Raw genomic sequence first — 27702 nt, forward strand, 5'->3', positions numbered from 1 at the left:
CTGCGGCTTGCGGAGGGCTGCGACGGGAACGGGAGGACGTTGGGAGGGGAGGACGAGGGCTGCTCCGTAATAAGCCCACGCCGAACGCTGAACGCAGGATGTCGGGAGCGTCTTCAGGACCGAATCGCTCCAAGCCTATTTTACCGCTGCGTTTAGCGATCGCAGGAGCGAACGCCCAGACAAACGCAGACACGGCGTTTTGAAAACGCCGGACGCAGAGAATAAGCTGCGTTAAACAGTGCCTAAATAAGAGGTAAAATATGTACTTAGAGAATAAAAAAAAGAATATTTTTTATAAATAAAAATAGTTGATGATGAAATAATAATGTCTAGGAAAAAATAAAATATAAGAAGTTTTGTTAAAAAAATTGATTTAATGTAAACACATTGAGGACTGGGAAATATTTGAGGTGGACAGTCAGAAGTCTAAGAAAACAATTTGTGATGCTAATTCTTCTGCTTTTAGTGACATTTATAATAGATTTGAAAGTAAAAGGGTTAAAGATATATGTATAATTAACCAAATAAAGAGAAAATAAAAGTAAAGATTTAATTCAAGTAAAGTGTATTAAAGATGAAAATCAAAAAGTGTTTTTCTTAGATGAAAATATTCAACATAAGTGGGTGAGATATTTTGATAATATTTTCAATAAAATTTTTGAAATTACGATCAATCTTAGTAACCTTGATATTTTTAATAATAATAAAATTTTTTATTTTACTGTTGCACTAGTAAAAATGAAGTTGGAGGCTTAAAAAAAACTAAAGATGAAAAGTCAGTAGAACTTGATGATATCCCAATAGATCTGTGGAAGTTTGGAGATTTAAGAGTTTCTTGTCTTACAAAACTTTTAATATTATTTTAAAAACTAAAAAGATGTCTGAGGAGTGGAGGAAGAGTATTCTGGTCCCCATTTTGAAGAATAGAGGGGATGCACAAGAGTGTGCAAACTTTAGAAAAATTATGCTAATGTGTCATACATTAAAATTATGAGAGAGAGTAATTGAACATAGGTTAAGTGTGATCTAAGTATTTCTCATAATTCGTTTGGATTTACATCATGCAAGTTTACTATGGAAGCTATACAATTATTGAGAGGTTTGATGGAGAAGTATAGTGAGAGTAAGGAGGATGTACATATGAATTTTATTGATTTAGAAAAAGCATATGATTCGAAGAGATGTTCTTTTGAGAGTTTTAGAAAAGAGAAGTCTTGATATGTTTTTTGGAGCTGTTACTTGTGTTTGAACAGAAGAATGATTGGCTAAGTATTTTCCTATTTTAGTTGGATTACATCAGAGATTGCTTAAGCCCATGCTTTTTGCTTTAGTTTTGTATGGTATTATTGGACATTTACTGGAGGATGTACTTTGGTGCATACTTTTTGTTGATAATATCCTTCTTGTGGATAAGGTTAAAGAAAGAGTTCTAGAAAAACTTGAATTAACAATAAAAATTTAGAAAATCTTTTTGTTGAGGAATGCATCGAACCTATATTGTGATAGAAAGTACCACCTATACTTGAAAAGAAAAATTTTATAAGATGGTGTTGAGACCTGCAATGCTTTATGACACATAATGTTGGCTTTTAAAAAGAAGCTTAAAATCAAGTTAAATGTTACTGACATGAGAATGCTTAGGTGGATGAGTGGATTGGCACTTAGAGACAAACATGAAAAAGGAATATATCCATGAAAGGGTTGGTGTAGCTCTAGTGGCAGACAAGATTAGAAAGTCTTCTTAGATGATTTGTTCACATTAAACGCTGACCACTTGATGATCCACTTAGGAGAGTAGATGCTTTAGACTCGGCTAATATTAAAAAAGATAGAGGTAGACCTAAAAAGACTTGGGCATGTTGTAAAAAAAAGATCTTAATTTATTAGAACTAAATCAAAATATGACACTTAATAGGGCACAATAAATAAAAAGGATTCATGTAACCGATCCCACTTAGTAGGATAAAGGGTTGTTGTTTTTGCTATTTAATTTGGATGGGACTTGATTTATTTTATTTTTTAGGTATAGATTTTTTTAAGGGCAAATTCATGTACTTAATTACATTATAAAGAAGTCATCTATTAAAAAGATTTTCAATTAAAATGATGGCTCTTATATTTCTATGGGATTTCAAAGTTCGACTTTAACGAGTGTTAATTTTAGAGATACAATTGTGATAAGTTTAAATTTAAAACGATTCTTGTTGGATATCAGAGGATGCGAGATATTATGCATCACATATTGAGTGGAGCTTCAAACTATCAAACAATTAGGCCTTACGTTTTACATATAAATTAAATTTAAAATTTATGTTATTCATTTAATTTTTAACTTATCCTTCAAAATAAAATTGAGCAAAGGCCATAGATATGAGAAATTATGTCATAATAAAGAGAAATTAAATTATACTACCCTACAACTAAGGTGAGGACAACTGATACGAGTAGGAAACTCAAACTTAGTCTAAGATAGTATAATTATATTTATAGGCTTCAATTTTGCTCATGAATGAAATCAAACTCAACTCTTTTGAATTTAAAAACCTACATGGTAAAGGTAACTAACTAACCCATCTAACATTTTAAAACCTTGTGATTCAGTCAAGTGCAAATGAGATATGTAAGGTTGTTGTTTAGATTTCAGTGAATTTAGTGGGGATTACTCGACTAGGTCAAGCAACTCTAAGAAATGAGTATGCAATGTACATAACTAATGAAACACTTAAAAGTATAAATAAATAAATTATAATGCAACACTTTAAAGCATTTTATTTTTATTATGTAATTTTTAAATATATTTTATTAGTTTAAGAGATGGGTATACGAGTCAATGCATGTAATACATGTACAAACTAAGACATGAAAACACAATAGCATGTTGTTATAATTCTCTACGGAAGAGACACTCTTTTTTATAAGATCAAATGACCCCTCCCGAAAGATAAACACAAGACTTGAGGGTGAGACTCGATCAAATAAACTAAAAAATATATGACATCCATTTGGTCTGCAAAACCATTTTATTATAAGCCAACAAGTTCCCCTATTTAATATGAAAAATTAAATAGGGTTTATATTAAGCTGGGTTCTTGAAAAGTTTCTTATAAAGGCAAGCCCTTATAGTTAATTATATCTTAGATAACCGAAGTCACTTAAAAAAACTCTCGATAAAAATCAGGGAATATTATCTTCAAGAATTTCAAAGGATAGGACTTTAAAAGGAGATTAGACAAAGAGGTGTGAAAAAGGAATAGCTCAAATTTGAAACATTTATAAGATCAAATGACCCCTACATTTATAGTGGGTGAGTGTCTGAAAGCAAGGAATAGAGAAAAATATGATATGCTTGAATTTGTTCTTTATCCTAGGAGTTTACAATTGATTTCTTATGATTATTTTTCTAAGGGGCTTTACTTTGATTTTATTGAAATATTTATCAAAATTTATTTTTTGTTTGATTATGTTAGATATAAAACTTATTTAAGGAACATAACATGTTGTACAAGAACAAACAAAAAAGGTGTTCTAAGTGAGCACACAAAAGGGTAACACACACAATAGAAAGCAAATGATCAAAATAATATAAAATAATAGGCCAGTCCGATTGGTTATCATGGTCTAACAAAAAAAAAAAAGAAAAACAGAAAAAAAGAAAAATGGACATTGAGTTCTAATCTTATCTCTCTCAAAATAGATCTAAGTCAATAAAGTAGCAATCAAAACTAGAGTGTGAGGTTATTAGAGTATGTCTCTAAGTGATTTAATGTTTCAAATTTTAATTTGAATTGTGTTTAAACTAAAATCATCAGGTTATTCCAGTTTGAGTTATTAGTACATTAAAGGTATAATTTAAACTTTACTTTTTGGTTTTGTTTAAGTGAATTTAAATTCTTAAAGAGTATTAGGATTAGTAGGACCCACAATGGTCAACTCTCACCACTTCTAACTCCCTTGTCCTAATAAGGTGTATACTTCATCAAAGAGTAAAGGATCTTAAGGTGACTATCAAAGAGGTTAGAGTGTATTTTTAGCTCTTAGCAATTGAAGTTTAATTTATTTTTAATTCTAGTTTTTATAATTAATTTAAGAAAAAATTAATCTTATTAGCCTTCAAATTTATATGGGGCTACTTTATTTGTCAGAAATAAGCTCAAGAACAACCTACTAAAGTTTTGAGCTTAATTGAATTTATTACTAATATTTAATTTTTTTTACATTAATTTTTTAGAGATGATTAAATAATCCTTAAAATCGCCTTTAAATTTATATGTATAATTTTTATGATTATGGTAGTTAGAGAAGTTTCACATAAAAAATTAGACTATTTATACTTAGATATACTTGCATACATAACACTTTGTTAGCGCTAAAAAGTTGAGGAGTTGCCCGTTCAAAGCTATCGGTCGCCGGAATCGTAATCTCGTCGCCCGCTTTGGAAAGACATTTAATTTATATATATATATATATATATGAAATCAAACTGATGTCATATCTTTCATAATTCAAATGAAAGAGCACTACATCTCAAGCTATGTAGCTATCCCGAAAGATAAACACAAGACTTGAGGGTGAGACTCGATCAAATAAACTAAAAAATATATGACATCCATTTGGTCTGCAAAACCATTTTATTATAAGCCAACAAGTTCCCCTATTTAATATGAAAAATTAAATAGGGTTTATATTAAGCTGGGTTCTTGAAAAGTTTCTTATAAAGGCAAGCCCTTATAGTTAATTATATCTTAGATAACCGAAGTCACTTAAAAAAACTCTCGATAAAAATCAGGGAATATTATCTTCAAGAATTTCAAAGGATAGGACTTTAAAAGGAGATTAGACAAAGAGGTGTGAAAAAGGAATAGCTCAAATTTGAAACATTTATTTTTGGAATCCAAAGGAAGAAGAACTAAGAAATGTCACAAATCCTGAGGAGAACCTCGATGACTTCTTAAACTATCTTACATGTTTGGCTTCAATTTAGAGGAGAAATATTTAAGTGTTTCATCCTGCCAATTTTATTAATTAGGGTTTCATTTGTGTGAAACAATCACACAAATAGCCTAGAAGATGTGAGGATTTTGGTTGTGACAAATGACAATCTCAGAATCCTAAAACGAGTTAGGGCTTATATTATATAGCAGGACTATACAAAGGCCTAAAGAAAAGTTGAGAATTTAAGTCACATAAGCAAACAACATCGAAGTCCTATGAATTATTTAGTTCTAAGGACTGGTTTAACTGATGTATACATGTTTTGCTATTGAAGATGGTCGTGCTGCCCACAATGCTAGCTCCAAACTCCTTGTCGTAGCGTGTTTAAGTTTTCTAATGTGTCAAGTCTTGATGTCAAATCAAATATTTCCTATGGTTATGGTTATTTAAATATTATGGGGGATGTTAAAGTTGATTTGAGCGACACTGGTTAGGATCCTACGGCTCCCTCATTCCGACACCACTATTTTCTTTCGGATTCACTTAGTCTAAATGAATTTACTAAACTTAATTCAATGAGTTCCATACTTTCATTTAGATCATGGGAAATCTCATTAGCAACCATAGGTTACTTCCTCAGAGGGATTCCCGATCATCCAATATAAAAGTTTTTATTTAGTTGCAATTTTTTGTTTTATTTTTTTTGTGATTAAATTTTGAGTTGTCTCATATTTTAAAAGTTATGGCGGTGAATTTTATCTTGTTTGATTTTAGTTTGAGTTTCAGTTTGAATTTTGTGGTTATCCTAAAATTTTCAATTTTGACATACAAGGTGACATTATTATTTAACATGCAAGTTTAGAAGCACGAAAAGTACAGTAAAGAAAGTGCAAGAAAAGAAGGTACTGTAAACTATAAAAGAGTGTATGTCGAGTCTTGTTCCTCCACCTAAAACTTTAGAATCTTTTGCAGTAAACATTTATAATTTGCAAGCAAGTAAAGCCTATAAATAGGTTCATTATAGGCCTACCAAATTCTATGTCATAACTTGGTGGGTCCTATTCATTTAAATGTATAGATGATTTCTCAAGCAAGGCATAATGAGTTTAGTCATGCTTCAAGATATCCAAAAAGAGTATGAGAAAGGTCCAGGGACCGGGCCCCGGACATCTCACAATCCCTTGAAAAGTCCCGAGTTTGTTCAAACTCATTATGTTGTTTAAAAACTCATTTTTATCATACCCTTATGCTCAATGAACTGATGTTCTAGCCAACCCTAAGGATGGGGTAATTAATCACCTGATGTTTTATTTATAAATTACATAGGTAAAGACCTTTAGGGGCAATTTGACCTAATTAAGAAACTTAACACTTTGATTTTAAAGATGGGCTAGTAGTGTTTTCTTAAAAGTTTTTAAATTAATTATAGACTATTTTCTAAACCTCATGAAACAAAAATTTGATTAAGTCTGACTCACTACTAAGCCCTTAAAAGCTTAATGGGTAGATTTGTAATTTTAAGAAAAGGATTTTAAATGTTTTTGTTCTAAATCATTATCATGAATCATACACCATCAATTGGGGTTTAAAATCAGTGAGTTATGATCTTCCAAAATCAAACCTTTCACCTAAATATCTTTCTTATTTAAATATTCTTCCAAATTTCATTAATTTTAAGAAATTTCAAATTTATCATTTATAAGGCTAAAATGAGATTGGTTACTACCACTTATCCCTTTCATATTTCAATCATCAAAACATATCAATTAAGATTATTTGTTTCCAATTTAGCCCTTTGGTTAAGCCTAAATATTAGTTAAGCATTAAATTCTAAAATTACCTTTTTTTGCCCTTAAGGCCATAACACCCTATAATTCATTAAATTGAACTCAAATGACTTGAAGATTCTATGTTACCCTACTCATGGGTTAATTAAAACATTAGAGGAGAAAATGTGATTTTTCTGAATTTATTTAATTTTATAATTATTTTTAATGCAAAAATAGGGATTTTCAATGAAAATTTAATAACTCAATAAAAAAAAAAACCTCTATCCTTAAGAAAATTACTGGACGTTTACCTAGGTTAGAGGACCACTTGGACCAATTTTCATTATTTTTTGAAATTTAATGTAATTAATACAATTATTTGTTTATTTTAAGCATTAATTAAATATAAAATATCATTTAAGTAGAAAATTAAGTTTTATATTTTTATTAAATCTCTCTGAGTCCAGGGAACCCAAAGAAACAAATATCATATTTTTGTGATTTATATTTTAATTATTAGAATTATTTTAGTAGAAAATTAAAGAAAATTCATTTTAAGCCTTTAAAAATTAATATCTTGACTTAGAAAATTAGGAAAATTATTCTAATTAGTTTCAAGTGATCAGGAAGCCAAATGTGACATTTTTGTATGTTTTTACAATTTTACAATTTTAATGATTTTTAATTAATTTTTAATTATTTAAATGCTCAAAAATAGCTAAAAAATGAAGTATTTATTTTAATTCTAATTTTATTTTTCTTAAATTCCTCTGGTCATAAGGAGCTCCCAAAATCAATTTGGTGATTTTTTTAGTTGTATTTAATTATTATAATTATTTTAATGCCAATAATGTAATTTAACTTAATTAATTCATTTGAATAGTCAAATTAACTCCAATTGACTTAAAATTTTTATGGGGAGCTCCTCTATCATTAAAGAAAAGTGGAGGATGATTTTTATGTCATTTACATTTATAATTATTCCTAATTAATTTTATTTCATTTTTAGGGGTTTGTGATAGTTAGGGTTATTTTTAATCAAGTTTATATTTTTCTAAGGGCCCTTTGACCACAATAAACCTACCAGAATAAGTTTTGTTTTTTTATGATGAGTATTTGAATTTTTATACTTATTTTACCAAAATAGGCATGCTATACTTAAAAAATAGAGATCTCTGTCTAGAGATCCCCCCATACCTTGGAAAAATCAGGGAAGATCCCTCATGATAGAGAGAATCAAATCCCCAAAAGTCATGTCATGGTGAAATTTCTATACAAATGGATAATCCAAATAAGGAAAACACCATTTAATTAATTAAAAATCATACATGCATAAAAAAAATATGAAATCATTCCCACGTTATTTTCCTCTGTTTACTGAGCAAGAGAGTATTTTTATTTTATTTTTTTGTGATTTTTCTACACAAAGATATGCATTTTTGAAGTTCTGGCTATTAAATAAATAAAATAAAGCCCTATTTATCTACTTAAGTGATGCGACACCGCGTCAACCTAGAAAGATCCTAAAAGCGCACACAACACACTCCCATTCGACACCGCCACCTGAGTCAGCTACCACGCGTCTCCGCTGTATCGTCCCATCTTCTCGTCCGACGTAATCTGGAGTATCTATCCATTGCATGCGCGATCTGACGGATGTGGGTCATCGTCCCCAAATACCTAGCCCGAGAACTGTCCACACTCAAACCTTAATATCTCTATCGATACTCAACCAATTTAAGTGTGGTTTGTTCCTATAGACTCGTATTGACTATGAGAACATATCCATATGGTTGATCAAGTCTTAAATTAATTCTATAAGCATGAAGAATCAAATGAAGCTCGATTTAGGGTTAGTGTTCAATACATTTGCCCAAGAGGTGTGGCCTCGATTGGGTGCTTCCAAAAGCTTTCCTTGAGTCCAAAGAGCTCCTAGATGAAGCCTCAAGCTGTGGTGAAATGCCTAGGTATGATTTCGACCAAGACCGATTTTGGGTGTTGATCAAAGTCCACCTTAGGGTGGTCTGGTGATGGGGCTTCTATGGGGGATCTTCTTCTCTCACTCAAGGGATGGTGTGGGTGCAATTAATTTAGATTTAGTGGAGTCTATAGGGATGTCTTGTTTTGGGCTTGATTTTGAGCTCCAAAATTGAGCTCAAGCAGTGAGTTTGAGGGCTTGAGGATGGTTGGGATAAACTTCAGAGGTCTTGAAGGAGCTCTGGGAGCAAATTGGCAGAGTCACCCCAAGGAATTTCAAGCTCTTCCCCCTTGGCCGCGGAGGGTGAGTTTAAATAGAGGGGGGAGGAGAGGCCATCATGAGCAATTGGTGGGTGAAAAAGCTTGCTTAGGTGGAGTGAAGAAGAGTGCAAGTGTCCAATTGGAATGAGGTAGCTTGGATGGGTTCAATTTTGAGTTTTAGTCTAGGCGGAGCCTTTGGACATGGATTTTCCGGCAGCCAAGTAGCTGGCCGGCCAGGGAGGGGTCGTCATCTGACTCAGGGAGGTCAAGGCTTGATTTTGGTGAAGTCAATTGGGGTTGGCCATGTGTAAAGGCATTGAATTGAAATGGAATGGGGGAAGAGCTATTTTGGGTCAAGTCATGGTTTGGGGTTGGGTTCACTCACCAAGGAGGGTTTAGGGTTTGGATGCTGAGGGAAATCAGATGATTCACCTTAACCAACATGGTGAGGTCCTTATCCAAGTGATTTTCCATAAGCATGAGATTTGGGTGTTTCATGAAGTGGGTTAAAAATGATCTTAAGGGTATTTTAAAGTGGTTTGTCCCCTTGCCATTAATAGCATGTTGATGTGGCATGGCTCTCATGACTCACCTATGGCTTGGGAGTGGCTTCATGGCTTATCCTTGGCTTGGTCAATTTGCATGAGAAAGGATTTCAAATTTATTTGGTATTTTTGGTGAATTTTGTCATGATTTTTGATTTGGAATGATTTTATTATGGATTTAGAACTTAGGGAATGATTTAGATTAAAGGAATGGTAGGGAGGAAAATCATCATATGGGCTTTTAATTAAAATTGAGCTTTTTGAATGACTTAAGGACTTGGGTTTTTAAAATTGAGATTGAATTTAGGTTAAAATTTGGGCTAATTGAATGTTGAATCTGGTATAGGAAGATGTCATGAAGTGTTTGGAAAGGATTTCAAGTGCCTTGAATTGAATTAGAAGGCCAATTTGGTGGATTTAGACATATGGTCAAAATTGGGGCTTTTTGATTTGGGTGAAATTGAGCTTACAATTGGGTCAAATTGGGCTTAAATTTTGTTTAAATTGGGATTGGGGGTACTAAATTTAGATTTAAAATTGAAATCGGGCAAGATTGGGGTCAATTGGGCCAAGATTGGGGCTTTTAGGGCAATTTAGGGCTTTTGGTCAAATTGGGTCAATGTGATTGTTAAAAATTGAAATTGGGAATATTTGGGATGATTTTGGAATTTTTGGGAATTTTTGGGTTATGAGGGGCATTTTGTTAATTTTTGGCAATTTTGGGGATATATTGGAAATTTGGTGATTTTGGTGAATTTTGGTCAATTTAGGTAGTGGTGATTGATTTAAGATTATTTTTGGACAAATTTGGATAATTTTGGGATTTTTGGCAAAAATTAGGGTTGTAGGGGTATTTTGGTAATTTGGTGATTTTGGGCTAGAACGGACAAGTAAGTCATGAAACCATGCCAAACCAATACAAGCCATATAAGAACTCATTTTGGATGTTCAATATGCTGATCATAACCCTCTTAGCCAAGGATTAGGGGTTTGGGTCCATCCATATGAGCTTTTCAAAAGGAGTCGAGAGACCAAATTAAAGGGGTCCTAGAGTTTGGGGTATGTGAGAAGGTGTGTGCAGGCAAGCCTAACCATAAACCAAACCACCCAGGGTTAGTCTTAAGGCTTGACATGGAGACTCTCTTTGAGCTTCTCTATACTGACCCTACCTACTAAGTAGTAGAGGTCAGGATCAACATGTGAAACTTCAAGTTGAGCACAAAGGAGTTTAGAATTTCTAATGGTGAGGGTTCCTTTTCTAGCCCTCTAGGAATAGTCAACAGGAAAGTTCTATTGCTAGACCCTAGGCTTAAAGAGAAAAAAACTAGACCTCAACCAAAAATGAGGTCAACACACTTTTTACAAAATTAGCACCCAGGTGAGCTTTTTGAAATATTCAACCAATGCATTTATTCATGCCATCACACCATTGGACTTTTGATCAAAAATGAAATATATGATTTGAAATTTTCTTTGAATTTTGATCATTGAGAGAGAATTTGACATATGGTTTAAACTGGGTTCTTGTTTTGTAAATAAAAATGAATTGAATGTTATTTTTGTAATTTTTTGATAAACTAATTGTTTATTTTAATAATTTCATGAAATTTAAATTCTAGGTGGGATTAAAATCTTCAAGTAGTGGTGTCAACTTCATAAATTCTACATATAAAAAATATCGGAATCAGTATCGCTGGTGATTGGCAATTTTTTCATGAGTCGTCTCGAATGATGGATCCTCTGGCCTAATTATCAGTGCGCTAAACTGACCAGTGCTTTCAGACCCATGGAAAAATACCGGCTGATTGTCTCATATGAATGTTGGAAATGCTCCATCGCTCCTCTCATTGATTCATTATGCCATAGAGTGTAAAGTGTTATTACTAACACATCCCTTTTAGTCATTCTGGAGGAACCGTAGAGCCCATGGTTGTTATGATGTTCGTGGAGGAGATCCAAAGAATGGGTATTAAATGTCGAATTTATTATTGAACCTTATAGGTTGTCCTTATAGGATGTCCTTCTAGCATCTCACTGACTCATTTATCACCAATGAAGGATGATGTCATGCATGGAGTTCGATCCACGATAGAGTGCTAGTTTTCGTACAAGATTATCATAATCACTGCAACAATTCTCCTTCGGTGAAGTCACAACCAATCCATTCTGCAAAAGATTTTTCTTAAGAGAAAATATAGAAAACTGAATAGTAACTGCCCCATATCAGAAATAACTATATGGCGACATTTTTTTATTTGCAAAGGAATGAAAAAGGATTTGAATAAAAAATAGCAAAAAAATGAGCCAACAAACAGTGACATCACAAAATCATTTTTCCATAGATGAACATAAGTATTGGACACGAAACTCGGGGCATAGATTCATATCTGCCTGTGGGTTGGGTCCTCAAGTAACTAAAATAAGTTTATATAGAATGTCGTATCAATCTAAACTTCAGCATGCGTATCTAAACCTCCAAGAAAGTGATCTATGGTGGTGTCTGTTGAAGAACCAGACTGAGCTTCCCATACTTCTTTTAGCTTATCTATTGTGCTTTTGATGAAAGCGTCTTTTTCTTTTTCTCTACTTTGGTCGCTTTGACTGACATGTGGACTTAATGTCCCTAAATTTTATGCTCGGTCCTTCACCTGGCCCAGTAACCTCCTCGGTTGCCAAGTCATTTGGTGTGCCTGCAAATCCCTGCTCACTTTAGGTAGAACGAATGCAGGCCCGCCACGACAATCCCTCTAAACATTAGGTTCAACTTATCTCCCGGGTCTAACTCAATGCCACTCACCTTGATTTTTTTATGGATAGGACTGCCTGCAATGTTCGGGGAAGCATATTAGTTAAAATGGAATAACATTCATGACAAAAAAAAATACAAGCATTTATAGGTATATGTATTGCCTGTAACTTCTCATTCCACCATTCATCTGAAACATCAATGATCCATTCGATAGAATCCCAACCTAATTCTGTGAATCCCTATTTAAATTCCTTCCACAACTTCCAATTCTTTTTTAACTGATCTCACTTGTTCTTGAATTTTAGTCTGTCATACTCCCTTCGTGTCAATTCTTTGAACCTTTTCACAATATTATGCCACCCATTCTTGTTAAAGTACGTTGTTGGCATATTTCCAAGGTCAATCTTCTTAATGCATAGTTTGCAAAATATGTATGTGGCTTCCTTATTACACATTGCTAATGAAGCTACTTCTTCGGTATTGGCCATTTTCGAACTAATAAACGAAATAGATCAAGAAAGATACTCATATTGACAACAGAACGAAGAACATGATAAAAAAATGAAGTGCCAAGAGAAACAAACTCCTAAAATTAAAAAAAAAATCAAACTGAAACATTAAAAAAAATTTCAAAGAAACACAAGAAACCACCATCACCAAAAAGTACAGAGAGACCCACACACCTAAGTCAAACCACCATCACCAACACCCAACCATTAGCACCAAAACCCAACAGTAGAGAGAGACACACACAACCAAGTCCAACTACCAGCACCAACACCCAACCACTAGCACCAACACTAATTAGTGGAGAGAGCAACGCTAAACCAAGTCAAACCACTATTATCAACACCCAACCAACATCAACTACACTAATCAGTAGAGAGAGAGAGCCAACCACCAACCACCGACACCAACACTAGTCAGTAGAGAGAGAGACAGACTTACCTAAGTCAAACCATCATCACCAACCCCTAACCATCCGCATCAAACCTTCACTGGCTCACCAACGAACCACACATTCACCAGCACTAAAACCCCACAACACTTGCACCAACCTCAACATCATAATAAGTGTCATAAGTCCAACCACCATAACAAAATAAAGTAGCAATTCAAACAGATCAACAAAAAAACAAATCTTCTTTGGTTGATATGTGAACCACATAGCCAAAAAAGTCACGAAAAATTGGCTGATATGCGAATCAGAGAGCCAAAAAACCACACAATCACTAACTACCCCTCACCTCTTTTGCTTCCTTCACATATAGCAATTGAAATAGATCTGAACTCAATGCTAAATCATTCCAAGATAATTAACCGATCTTGCCATAAGCATCCATCAGAGAACAAAGCATGGTTGCATGGCTTATCGAGGCCAGCAAACACATAAAACATAGGTTATGCCAAACTCATTCAAAATGCCAAAAAATCACAAATCAAGGAATAAGCTGCTCCATACAATCATAACAATGCAGAACAAAGAATGAATAATTGCATAAACACAAGTACAAACCAACAAATTCCAAAAACATAGAGCTAAAAGAACCATTACGAAAGCTATTCCGTCGACGGTTAAACGGATGATATACTTACAGATCTGTTACGAGAGATCGGGGGGAGGAGTAAAGAAGAGGTAACAGAAGCATGATAGGACATATGAGAGGGGATGGAGCTTGAAGAAGCACGACAGGTCAAGGGAGAGGAGAAGCCTGACATGACATATGAGATCTACCCTGCAACACGCGTTTATTCAATAACCGAAAATCGAATAACCTGTAATCATGGATCCGAAGAAGAAGCCCCGACATGGTTGCCAAACAAGACGCGGCGTTTTCAAAATGCCAATGCCCCCAATAAACTAAAAAAATTATTGCATACCACTATATGCAGCACCGTTCATCAAATTTTTTAATTGGGCCATCTTTATTCACCTTTACTGTGAACGATGGAGATTGGTCCGTATGCAATAATTTTTCAATAAACTGCCCGCTGCGTTGCGGCTCAAATTCCCTCTCATTCGTCACTGGTGCGCGCTCATCTTCTGATCCGTGTTTTTGTGAACAACTATGAAGGAGCAAAGTGGTGGGGATTTGTTGGAGCGTCTGGGATCGGATCTCTCCGCCGCTATTCTCCTGTGCTTAGATGATCCCGCCGATCTCGTCCGCTTGGCCTCTCTCTCTAAATCATGGCGCATATTTGGTTTAACCTAAATCCTCTTCTTTTATCTTGTTCATCGATCGTCATTCTTGGATTTCGGTTTTTTTCTTTTTGAAGTTCATCGTCCTTTCAGTGAATTTAGTGTCGGAACACCGCAAATTTAATAATTTAAACGAAGTTTCAATTTGCTTTCATTTTTTATTCCTTTTTAATGCATGACCGGTTCTAAAAGTCCTTTTTTTTTTTTGTAATTGAGTGAGTGGTCTTTTAACCATCCTTTATATTTACTCTTTGATAGCAACTCCGCCCCTAGTATCTTTTTGAAATTTATCTTTACATCACAAATGAAGCGTTATAAATATATGTCACTGTACATCTTATTTGATGGAATGAATTAATGTTTATGTCATTTCTATAGTCTCCCCTTATGAATCTGCCTTTTCCTGTTTCATTGTCTCGCCACGGTATCAGAGCTGATGTGTCAAGAGGCTTAACTATTCCCCTTCATTCATTTTGCTCTTCTTTCTCATTTTCACTTCTTCATGATATCTCTCCACATAATACCTCTCCACACCCCATTCTATATCTTTGCCATTATTAATTACTATGACCAACTGTATCACGTCTACATCAAATGAAGAATGTTCATAATCTCATGGCCAGAAGATCACAAATCATCAAACTATTCCATACAAACAAATTTGAGTGATACTTAGATTGAACTATTCCACCTCAACCCAAACATTTCATAGTACCTATTGACATCATTATCCTTAATCCCAGCTTTAAATCCTAGAGCCGTATAAACCAAAATCTAGTCGCATCACTTCTCTCTACCATCACAACACCTCTTTTTCCTTCTTTATCCTGTACTCATGCACCTAGATCTAGACTACTATTAATCAATGCCTACAATATACCAATCATTTCAAATTCATTCAACTAAAAAATTAATAACGTCTCCAATAAGCATCAATCAATGAAATAATACCTCTATTGCATAAAAGCGACAGTTGATGTTATTGTCTTTGCTTCTTCTCCACTTGACACAAAGCATGTCATATTATACACTAAATGACCGGCCACCATTATATTTGGCATTTAAAACTTTTATATGAATCAATCTACAACCCGTAAGCATTGACGACCTGTATTCCCTCCACTGCAGTGTGGAGACGAACGTAATCACTAAAGTAGCCAAGGAATCTCTACCCTCACAACCAACCGACATTGGAACCTAATCTATTCCTATTCAAGCACTCAATAATAAAAATCTAGTATGGTTCACCCGCAATAGTGAGAATTTCTCATACAAACACTACTCTCCTAAAGGTTGACTCTCACCTCACTTACAAGTAGAATACCAAATTTGTGGTAAATGGGGACACTCAACTATAAGTTGTTGGCATCGCACCAACTTACAATTCAACAAAAATTATCCGCTTTGTTTGTTGTTCTAGCTCTGCAAAATAATGAAATTATTTTTAGACTCTAAAGCCGCATCTCATCTAAATTTGAGCTCCACTTAGCTAAACAATCCCTACCCATATCAAGCCACAAAACAGTTACACTCCAAAATGGAGACACTTTACTGTTTTTTGAAACTAAATGAGACATTTTGCCCACCCCTCACCATAGGATCCTCCTCTCCTATTGACATCATATGCCTCATTTATCTTATAACCTTCTCTCTGTTAATAGGCTAGCATCTAACAACACATGCATGATTTCATTCAACTCTTATGGATATGAAATAAAGGGTTAGAAGACAAATAAACACTCATCAAAGAACCCTGTTGTAATGGATTCTACTTCATCTTGTTTCGATCCTCATTAGCCTTCACTTTATGCAAATCAACACTCCTTGCCAATATTGTTACCATCGATCTTTGACATCGTAGGTTTGGACAGACTTATCCAACCATGTTATCTATTTTGAAAAATCCAATGCAAATATATGTATTTCTTCTTCTTTACCCCACTGTAGTCCTTATGAACTAGCTAAAAGTAATCCCTATATTCATCGCATATTACTACATCTCTTTCTCTCATTCACTCAGATGTATAGGGCCCTTCCCCGGTGATTTCTCCTCATGGATATAAATACTAATATTATCTTTATCAATATTTATTCTCATTACACATGGTTCTACCCAATGAAAACTAAAGATGAAATACTATCTATATTTATTATGTTTAAAACTATGGCAAAGCGTCAAGTCTCAACCCCAATAAAACTCTTCAATTAGATGGTGGTGGTGAATACAACCATAAACAACTCTTATCACTCTTCAATAATTTTTTTTTTATTTTACATGAATGCATCTGCCCTCTTACAGCTGAACAAAATGGTGTTGCTAAAAGTGCATGCTATCATTTAATTAAAACATGTGCTCTCATTATCACTACCAATCTCCCCTCCAAATATGGGTTGATGAACTTCTAATATCCGCTTATCATATTAAACCGCTCCCTTCTCCTATAACAAAAAATATTTCACCATATCAATGCCTATACAAACATTCACCAAGCTAATCACACCTAATGACATTTGGTTGTCAATGCTACCCTTAGCCCAAACCATACTCCTTAAATAAACTTGCTTTGTGCTCATTTCCATGTAATTTTATTGGTTATATCATTAACCTTAAAGGTTATCGCCGCTTCTGTCCAATACTTAATAAAACACTTATCTCTCGTCATGTCACTTTAAATGAAGGATTATTTCACGGCCATTAAACTACAAATTCTTCTCTACAGCAGCCATTACTGCTTGACCTACCTACTATCCTTGTATCCATCACACATCAACTACACTCATAGCCAACACACCTCCAATTATTTTAACTTCTTCCTCAACATTTCAACCACCACTTCAAACTCTCGCAGTCACTAATAACCCACCTCTTCTTCACCCCTTATCTCCGCCTTCATTCAATAACTTCACGAACATTCACACCACACAAATTTCTAAACTCGTCCACATTGGACACCCAAGGCTTACCTGAGCAAAAATAAGTCATCTCAAACCTAAGAATATATTTAACATATCTCATTCATTCTCTTCAACACCTTATCCTACCAATTATAAAATTGTCGTTGAAGATTTTTATTTGGGCAAAACCGAAATGCTAGCAATTTTCATACTTCTCACGATAGCATTTTATCACAACTGGTATGTAATTCAACTTTGCAACTACAATGCATTATTCATGGAGAGCTCCCCAAAGTAGTATATATGCAACAACCACATGGATTTCATGATCTCCACTACTCTATTCATGATTGAAAAAGAACTCTATTGCCTCAACAAGCACCACGACAATGGTTTAACACATTTTCCAAATCTTCAAGCTCACAATTTTATCACCGGTTTTGCTAACCCCTTTCTTATGCTTTATCGCAACAACAAAATCCAAATTTATATCATCATCTATGTGGTAGACATCTTTTTCATCAGCAATTAACCCACAATCATCTCAGAATTATTATAATAACCCATTACATATTCAAGATGCTTAATCTGAGACCAATTTCTTTATATACAAGCCACAACAACTTATGGCCTACTTATCACTTGTGCCAACCTTCAACTTCTAGCTTAATTTGAATCTGACAGGGCAAGAGATACTGCCAACAAGAAGTCTACCATCGGCTAATGTGCTTACCATGATGAATTACCCTTCTCTTGGGCCATCAAGAAATAATCTACAATGTTCGATCCTCAGTCAAGACAGAATATCGAGCCTCTGCCACCTCTGCCACCGATATCATCTAGCCACAGTACTTACTCCGTGAGTTTGTCCCTGGTATCAATGTCGACTACCTTATTTTGTGACAACATATCGGCTATAGCACAAGCTAATAATCTAATAATCCATGCAAGAACTAATCTCATTGAGGTCAACTATCACTGTATTCCTAGTTGTATCAATGCTAAGGAAATCTCAGGAGAACATATTACGCTGCAAATTCAAATTACAAATATTTTCACTGAGAATCTCTCACTATTTAGCAAATTTTAGAAAATTAGACCGATCGACCCAATTGGTTAAAACGCGAATCGGGAGTTGTTCTGGTCTGAAACACATAGAAGAGGTTTGTGTTGTCAAACTGCCAACCAACAAACTAGCAAGCCGATTCCCTCTTTTGAAAATCGTGCTTCTCAACTTGAAGCACGGAGGGAGAGAAGATGGCGAACGCGACGACATCAAAGAGGAGGTGGACGACGTCGGTTAGAATGGCGAGATTGCTTACATCAGAAGCTTTTTCATGGCTGCTAATCTTTCTTTAGCGTCCTTTGTGTTGTTTTTGATGTCGGAGAAATCACAGGCTACACGATTGAAAACCTTGTTTCGACGATGGCTGAGGCTCCCGGAGTCACGTTGACGTTGACTTCGATGACTAGGGAGCTTGGTGTTGCATGCTCTCCATCACGGGCCACTATCTCACTTTGCAACCGTGTCCTAGCTTTCCAATCCTCCCATCCTAACAACAGATGTAACATAAAATTTGAATCAGAAGCAAAACCAACCGTTTGATCCTACTCATAACATTAATTTATAATCACATAAAGCCCCAAAAATCTAGTTGTAAAATGGCTTAATGGCTTAGATTTCTTCTATAATGCAATGATATTTTTCGGAAAAGCTAAACGTAAAATTTCATGACAGTTTGCACTTCTTCATTATTATAAACTAATTATTTTTTATTTTAGTTTCAAAGGATTAGTTTTTTAGAAGAATGAACTTCAACATTTCAATGGATCATCTAATGATGACTTCAAAAATATGTTAGTAGTTTGAAGTTTAAAATTTTAAAATTGAATATAGTATTTGTGATTGTATTTTATTATCTTTTTTATATATTATTATTACATCATTATTGCATCATTTAGATAATATTTAATTAATTTTAATATTTATTACATCATCTGGTTCAACTCCGGTCAGGATAATAAACTTTGAACCTTTCTTTCTTACAGTTTGATATCCGGATCGGTTTTCACAGCCTTCATATTTAGGTATCATCTTCTATGAGACAAGTTGATGCTCCAACCCTCAACTTGAGCGGCATTAATAACGGACAAATTTGCTCATCTACTATTTTGCTGGCATGCCCTTAGCCACTCCCACTGTCACCGTATCACACCCACTCATCTCCAACAATCAGGATAATCTAAACCCTTCATTTATAACTAACACTGCTTATGTAATCGCTATACAAAGAAAACATTATAGAAACTTCTCATTGTATATCAAACTTGATGGAATTAATTAATATTCACCTCATCTCTGTCGTTTCCCCTTTACAGCTGCCTTTTCCTGTTTAATTGCTTTGTCAGATCTAAACATTCATACTTGATAGATTCAAGGAAGAACAGAAAAGGTCAATCAATTTAATGGTCAATTAAACCATCATTAAATTAAATTATCATAAAAAATTGTTTCTGCATCACAATCAGCATTCTTTTGAGTTATTCGATATGTTGAGTGTAATAATACGTGTCTTCTTCTCCTCTCCTCTTTATCTCACTTTCCATTTCTTTTCTTACTTCTCTGCTGACTTCTAAATCAATTCTAGTTGCATATTTCGATGATTGTAGATAATTAAAAAAATTACAACATTACTATTGAAAAAAGCTGTCAAAATGAATTGGATGTTGGTGGCTTTGATAGGTTTATGACCGCACACACTGCCAAATACACGCAATTGTTCTTTCTACACCACCATAGTAATAGAATACAGGAGACCTTTATTTATAGATTTACCAAACTTGCAGAACAACTGAAGCAACTTGTTAAAATAAAGAGAAAAAGAAGATAATTCTAACTTCTAAATCCTACATGAAATATACCATTATCTAAGAAGAATAAAAAAGTGGGTATGAAGGAATTGTTAGGTTGTCTCCATTTGTTGGTGGAGATAATTAAATAATGATTTCGGACTGCATAGAAGTTATGTTAAGAATGACCCGGATATATCAAAGTTGAAGTTGCATGCTAAACCTCTATTCAAAACCCTCATTTACTGCAGCCTGGAACTGTAAGACACTAGTTAGTACTTTGAAGGAGAAGATCAAAATAAACTTACATTTGTTTTGCAGTGATTTCAAATGGCTTTTGCAAAAGGCTATGCTTAAGAACGAATCCAGAGATATCATGTTTTGTACGTGCTATTGAAGTAGGAGGTTTGTCAACTACTGCTGTGAAAAAAGTTGGTTCTAATTGCTCTGGTCAGTGGCATACTATGGAAAGCGAGCACAGAATTTTTGCTTATTTTGGTTACCGCAGTGTTTCATCCAGGTTTTTTACAGAAACTGGCGTGGAATCAATTTCTGCTTCCAACACTAATGCTATGTTGCCAGGTTATTTAGGTCCAAACATGTTCTCTTCTTTCTGGTCCAACAAGAGGAAGTCTACACTAACTTTCAGGTTAAGTTGCAAGCTTTGTGTTATTCATGAGATAAAAATACAACTACCGCAAGGTGAGTTTCATGCATTATGTTTATTTACATCTCTTAGTATGTTTTGCTTTCTTGCATTTGATTGTATTTTATTTATCAGCAGAGTTCTATTGCCGTGCATCCAAATGTCGCTTTAGACTCGGACATATGAGGAATGAGAATGCAACCCCTGAAGAATTGTTGGCAGAGGACTTCATTTGGACTTACGTTTCTCCAGAATTTTCAATGGTAGAGGTAAATATAATTACATTAAACCACTTTATTTTAATGCAATCCTTAGGGCTGTCATGTTTGTTCTTACATTTTGTGAGAAGCTACTATCGAAGGATTCAAAAAGCAATTACCTGGTTTATTAAATGGCTTCTATTTTAGCCTTCTAGTAGTTATTATTTTTTTGGACTTTTTAATTTAGAGAGGGTTTACTAATCTCGTGGATGAATTGGATGGAGATACCCTGCCTTTTATGTGTAACAATTAGAGGTGCTATTATGGAGTTCTAACAATCATTAGGGGTCTTCACTTTATTCTTCACAGTCTTATACACCATTTGCCTTACTGACTTTTTCGGGCTGGCTTTTTGAATTGTTCTTGATAAATTCTAAAACTTAACAAAGTTAAGATTTTTCTAAGATTATAGCAAAATAAAAAAGAAAAATTTACATACATAGCACACAATTCTTATCTATTTGCATTTCTAACATCTAGACATTGATATTTACATTTGTAACTCTATGGTGGTATAAAATTATGCACAAAAATATGATTTTCACTTTTAAAAAGTTAATTATTGTTGCAAATAGGTGTGGGGAGGAATAATTACTTAACTTCGTTATTCACGTGGAAGGTGCATATATATATATATAGGGAAACCAATCTCTTCTAATTTACAAACACTTCAAATATATCTAATCTAAATTTTGAAAGGAAGTAATTGTGAAATAAAAAAAAATAAGAACATAAATTAGAGGAGAATAAAACTAATAAAGGAGTTTCCAAAGTTTTCTATCAATTCAATCTCCCATGATTGGTAGGGGCCCACCCAGGGAAGCAGTCAGTTACTTCCTAATTTTCCTCACTTCCCTTTAAGCTAGGTCTTAGATATTGTAGAGATCGAGCTTGGTATTTAAATCTGAGAAGGAACTCAAAGGAAGAGCTTTGGTGAAGACATCAACAACTTGTTAGCGTGTCGGTATATAGCTTAGCTGTATAATTCGATCATTAATTTTTTTTATAAACGAAGTTTCTATCAACTTCAATATGTTTCCTGTCATGATACACAAGATTCTTGACAAAATTGATAGTTGCTTTATTGTCACAAAACGTATGTATAGGCCTATTGGAGGTAAACCCTAATTCCCTAATAATCTTTGATTTCAAATCCTTTCATAGATTCCTAAGGCGAGTGCCCTATACTCTGATTCCGCACTGCTTCTAGAAACAAAAACTTGGTTTTTTAATTCTCTATGTAAGGAGATTTTCCCATTTATAGTAGTAACCTGTGGTGGACCTTTTGACAATGATTTTCCTAACCCAATTTGCATCTTTGTAGACTTCTACCTTTCTGTTTCTGATTTTCTCAAAAATTAATCTATAGCTAGGAGACTCCTTGAGAAATTTTAAAATCCTGTGCATCATCTCCAAATGTGCTTCATTGGGCTATTAATGTGTTGGCTCACAATATTGACATAATATGCAATATCGGATCTACTATGTGACAGATAGCTAAATTTTCCTATCAATCTTTGATATCTTCTTTATCTATAGATATGCTTTCTTCTCCTTGATTAGGCTATTAATGTGTTAGGCTAGGTTCCATTAGATTTTAACAAGTTCACATTCAATCATCCATGTTTCCTTTAATAAATCTAGGATGTATTTCCTCTGTGATTTAAGAATGTCTTTCTTGGACTTTGCGACAACTATACCTAGAAAATATCTCATATTTTCTTGTTCCTTGCTTTCAAACTCGGTGGCAATAAAACACTCAAATATTTCCCTTAACTCGAGCGTTACAACTGAGGAGGTAAGGGGTTACAAGTGAGGAGGCATGGGATGTGATACTTCATCGTTATAAGGAAAAAAAAAAATGAAAATGATGTTTCTAAACAAAACAACTGATAACCCAAGAAGAGACCAGAGTGGTGTGTGAGGAGACAAGCATGAAATAGATAACGCCTTCGAACAAGATTGAAGGTAACGACGTTGAAGAACCATTCACACATATGATTTGTGCGGCGAGGAAGACTTACTAGAGAGTGATCAGTTGAATCGCTAGCAGAAACAACGACACAAAGCTTGGGGCGTGATCCATTGTGTGCCCTAGATTGTGGTTTGGTGCAGTTTTTGAATTCAAGGAAGGAGAACATCAAGGCAGAAGATTGATGATCACAGGCTCGGGCTTTCCCACATATATTATATCAAGGGACAAGGGTGATGAAGATTGCAATTTAAGCTGGAGGAAGACAATGGCGTAAGCGAGGGAAACATCTCACGCGAAGAAGAAGGAAGATGACAATGCCCGCAGTGAGACATGATACTTAATTTCATTGAGTGTGAAGCAAGAGGAGGAGCATCGAGCAGAAGAAGTGGAAGAAGGAAGGAACTTGTCGAACGACTCTGCGTGCAAGCGAGAAGCCAAACCATGCAAAGGGCTGAAAGAATGTCGGATCCTTTGAGGAGGTATAGTTTACGGGTTTTATGTCTGAAATATAAAAATTATTATTTTATTTTAGCAATTGTTTTTTAAATTATATCAATTAAAAATTTTGACTATAATTAGACAAACAATCAATGTAAAGACTAGAAGTGATCAAGATAGACAGTTGTGCATCAAAGGAGGAGATTAAGTGAGGTAATTTTAAGGTAAATTGAATTATATTAACTACATTGGAAGTAATATATATGCACACACATGTATAATATTAAATAAAGATAACTATAAAATAAATAGAATCTATGATGTTATGATTTAAATGGATTAGTGTATATCAAATCAAAAAAATTGGGAGTTGATATTTGCGTAAAATAACCACTTAAGCATTTATTAAATATTATAAATATTTTTATAGGTATTAAATTAAAAAATGCAAAGTTGAAGAAAAGATTGAAAATCTAAAAATAAGCATACGACAGTGGGATGAGTATTCATGTTTTTATGTTATAGTAATATTTTTGTTTTTCATAAACCAATTGCATTTATTGTTAATGTCACTAGTTATATTGAAATCACTACAAACTCATGATTTATGATTCTTTAAAATTTTTGTTTGTATTATAGGAATGATATGTGTACTCAATATTGTTTAAATTATCTTAGATATTATATGTTATACAAACTATACCAATGAGAATAAAATATTCATTATTAAATAATGATTTTCATAATATGCTTGCATGTGTATGCTTGACTATAATGAAGTTCACATCTATATCGTACTAGTGGGGAAACATTAAGGTATCATTGCATGTAAATGAAAAAAGTTATTAATATTTATGTATATTAATTGACATAATTTTAGACGATGTTCTTGTGACGGTTGTACATATATAAAATGATATAAATATGTTACTAATATGGTAAAACACGTTGAATATTATGAATTATCGTGACAAAACATATCTGAAAAAGTAATTTGTCTACTATTTTTATATTGGTTTATAATATATTTGTCTAGCATGCATATCATTCTCTTTTTGTCACGTTACTGTAGTTTAAAAATATGAGTATTAACTGGCTTTAGTTAGTTTGTTGTTATTTTAAATTAATACATGTTTAATTAATTAATTAAAAGATGAGTGACAGAAGAGAAAATATTTATGAAAGATGCAAACAACTTGATCTAAGATAAATTTATAACTGTTTTAATTTAATCTTTTTTCTATAATTATTCTTTCAATTGTTAAATATTAGCTATAGAAAATGAATATTGAAAAATAAATTCCATCGTTCGACCGTGTGTACTTCCCTTGGTTAATTTCATAACCCGGGAAAGTGGTAATAAAGACAAGGTTAAAGTTTAAATAATACAATATTAATGAAAGAGCCAATATGATAATCACAAGGAATTTTTTAATAATAATATAATTAAAAATTTAAGCTAAATCTAATTAACTGATTATATACATTCAGGTGATGAGACATACTTGAGATTATAGAAGAGGAAAGTCCGATAGAAAATGATAAAATACTGCCTACTATAAATGTGAACACGAATGCACTGACCTAGATAATGATGACGATGACAATTTATTTAGGCATCCGGGTCACATCTTGGTAGGAGTGAATAAATTGTTGTGGATAAGTACTTAAAATAATTTGAAGAGCTGTGTCCACCTTTGTTTAAGGGAATTGAAGATCCGATTGAAACAAAGAACTAATTGATGCATATAGAGAAAATTTTGGAAAGCTTAGCTTGTCCGAGTGAAAGAAGTAACTTTAGCTACATTTGTGCTATATGGAGAAGCAGAAAGGTGGTGGCGTGGGCAGCATCAAGATAGGTTAGGGGACATACCCAACATGATGGTAAGTTAGAAGGATGTAGAGCTTTTCAGAGATTATATGCTCGAAGACAGATGCAAGACAAGTTTTGGTCGATGCAAAGGATAGAAGACAACTATGAAGTATGAAGCATAGTTCACTGTATTATTGAGGTATGCACCGTAGCTACTTGTTGCTGCGGAGAAGTGTTATAAGTTTCTTTCTAGATTGAAGGATTCTATCATTCTGTCATTTGTGTGAATTGATGATTATTCAGTGTTGATAGAACGGGCATGACAGATAGAGATTGACTATCATCTTACTCAAAAACATAAAGATATGCACAAGAGGAAGAATATTGATGAAGGAGAACACGTGAATTAATCAGAGGGGTCCAATGGAAAGAAGCCCAAGTTCGGTTGAGGTGGATTTAGTAGAGGTACGGCTCACAGTACTGTAGTCACTTTGGTCAAAGTTGATTATTATTATGAAATAATATTTGATTGGGTCAAAGTAGGTTATTTGAATTTATGTTTAGAAGTGGAAAAAAAATCCCTTAAAATTTAGAGTTTGGGAGGCTCCGGTACGGAATGACACCGATTTAAAGTTCCTAGATGGTGTGGGAGAATCAAGGGAAGGAGTTAGGATGGTTGTAAAATGAGAAACAAAGGGGAAATAATAAAATAAATCATTTAAGAGGCAAAATAAATTATTTAAGCGCTGAGATGAGTAATTATTTTTCTACTTGTATCAACTTTTTTATTTTTTTAAATTGCATTCATGTTTTAAATGATTAAATCAGGATCATATATACCAAATTAATGAATGTTTATTGTTTTCCAAATGTTTTGTACATGTATTCACTTTGAAAATTTAACAAATATTTTAATGATTGAAAAAAATTAAAGAAAAATCAACTAAAATAAATGTATATGTCAATAACAAAAGTCACTTATTTATGATACTAGATAAGTACACTATTGTAACTGTGAATTAAGATGAAAATATAAAAGCCTTATAAAAGGAAATAGAAAAAAAATGAAAATGAATGTACCTTAAAATAGAATTTTGATGCTACCCCTGCGTTGATTTCTTGAATAAAAGCTAATTCAAATTATTAAAAAGGCCCTAATTAAAAAAAGTGTAAATATTGAAAAGTCCTAATAAAATGAAATTGTAGAGTTCAATTATCATTTTTTTACAGCATTCATTTTACGTTAAACTTGTCGAAAAAAAATCATGACATGAATTCTTTTGATCATTATGTAAGTTCTAGGGCGTCCCCTGTAAGCGACGCGCTGTATAACCTGAATACAATGAAAAGTGTGCAAGGGTCGCTATACCGGCGCTCGGGTGTAGTGTTAAATAAGCAAGGGTTCCCACATTACGGGCAAATGCGGGTAAAGAAGTTAGTCAATGAAACTAATGAAATTAATATTAGGATAGAATCTTGGAATATAGGTACTCTCAAATGTAAATTAATGAAATTAGTTGATATTATAATTCATAGAAAAATTAATATCTTATGTATTCAAGAAACTAAGTGGGTTGGAGAAAATGCTAAGGAGATTGATAATTTAGGTTTTAAACTTTGGTATTCTGGTAAGTGTCGCACTAGAAATGCTGTAGGTGTAATTATAGATAAGAGTTTGAAAGATAATGTTGTAAAAATTAATAGAGTTGGAGATAGAATTATAACCTTAATACAAATGATACCTCTTGAAGAAAGAATTTTTATTGGAGGAGATTTAAATGGACATGTCGGTAGAGTGGTAGAAGGTTTCAGAAATATTCATGGTGGCTACGGTTTTGGAGTAAGTAATGAAGAAGGTAGAGCTATTTTAGATTTTGCTTTAGTGTGTGATTTTACTATTACTAACACTTTATTCAAGAAAAGAGATGAACATCTTATTACTTATAAGAGTGGATCTAATAAAACACAAATTGATTATTTTCTTATGAGAAGTAGAGATCGTCGCGATTGTAAAGATTATAAGGTCATTCCAAGTGAAAATTTAAGTACCCAACATCGTTTATTTGTTTTAGATTTTAAGATTAAGAGTTGTAAAATAAAAAATACTAGGACTCATCACCGTAGAATTAGATGGAGAAACTTAAAAGACACAAATAAAATTATTTTTATGAGTAAAATTCAAGATTTCAAAATTTGGGACATTCACGAAGAAGCAAATGTTATGTGGGATAAAGTAATAAACACTTTTAAACAAGTAGCAAAAGATGTGTTTGGAGAATCAAAAGATAAAGTTTTTATAAATAAAAATAATTGGTGGTTGAATAATAATGTGCAAGAAAAGATAAAATATAAGAAGTTATGTTATAAAAATTGATTTAAATGTAAAAGCTTA

General features: G+C 33.5%; 1 protein-coding gene across 6 annotated transcripts in view; it reads left to right on the forward strand.

Annotated features, from left to right (window-relative positions):
- Window positions 1-14162: 14162 nt before the first annotated feature.
- LOC110031225 (F-box protein At4g00755-like) overlaps window positions 14163-27702 on the forward strand; it is a 24809-nt gene continuing 11269 nt past the window's right edge. For 2 of the 6 annotated variants that reach the window (XM_020734322.1, XM_020734319.1), the window contains exons 1-3: window positions 14163-14435; window positions 20500-20880; window positions 20960-21093. In XM_020734322.1, coding sequence (XP_020589981.1) covers window positions 14303-14435; window positions 20500-20880; window positions 20960-21093 — 648 coding nt within the window. In that variant the 5' untranslated portion in view covers window positions 14163-14302. The remainder of the gene's footprint in view (window positions 14436-20499; window positions 20881-20959; window positions 21094-27702) is intronic. The other 4 variants (XM_020734323.1, XM_020734324.1, XM_020734325.1 and 1 more) reach the window with 4 other exon arrangements.

Source organism: Phalaenopsis equestris, unplaced genomic scaffold, assembly GCF_001263595.1.
Source record: "Phalaenopsis equestris unplaced genomic scaffold, ASM126359v1 Scaffold000789, whole genome shotgun sequence".
Lineage (NCBI taxonomy): Eukaryota > Viridiplantae > Streptophyta > Magnoliopsida > Asparagales > Orchidaceae > Phalaenopsis > Phalaenopsis equestris.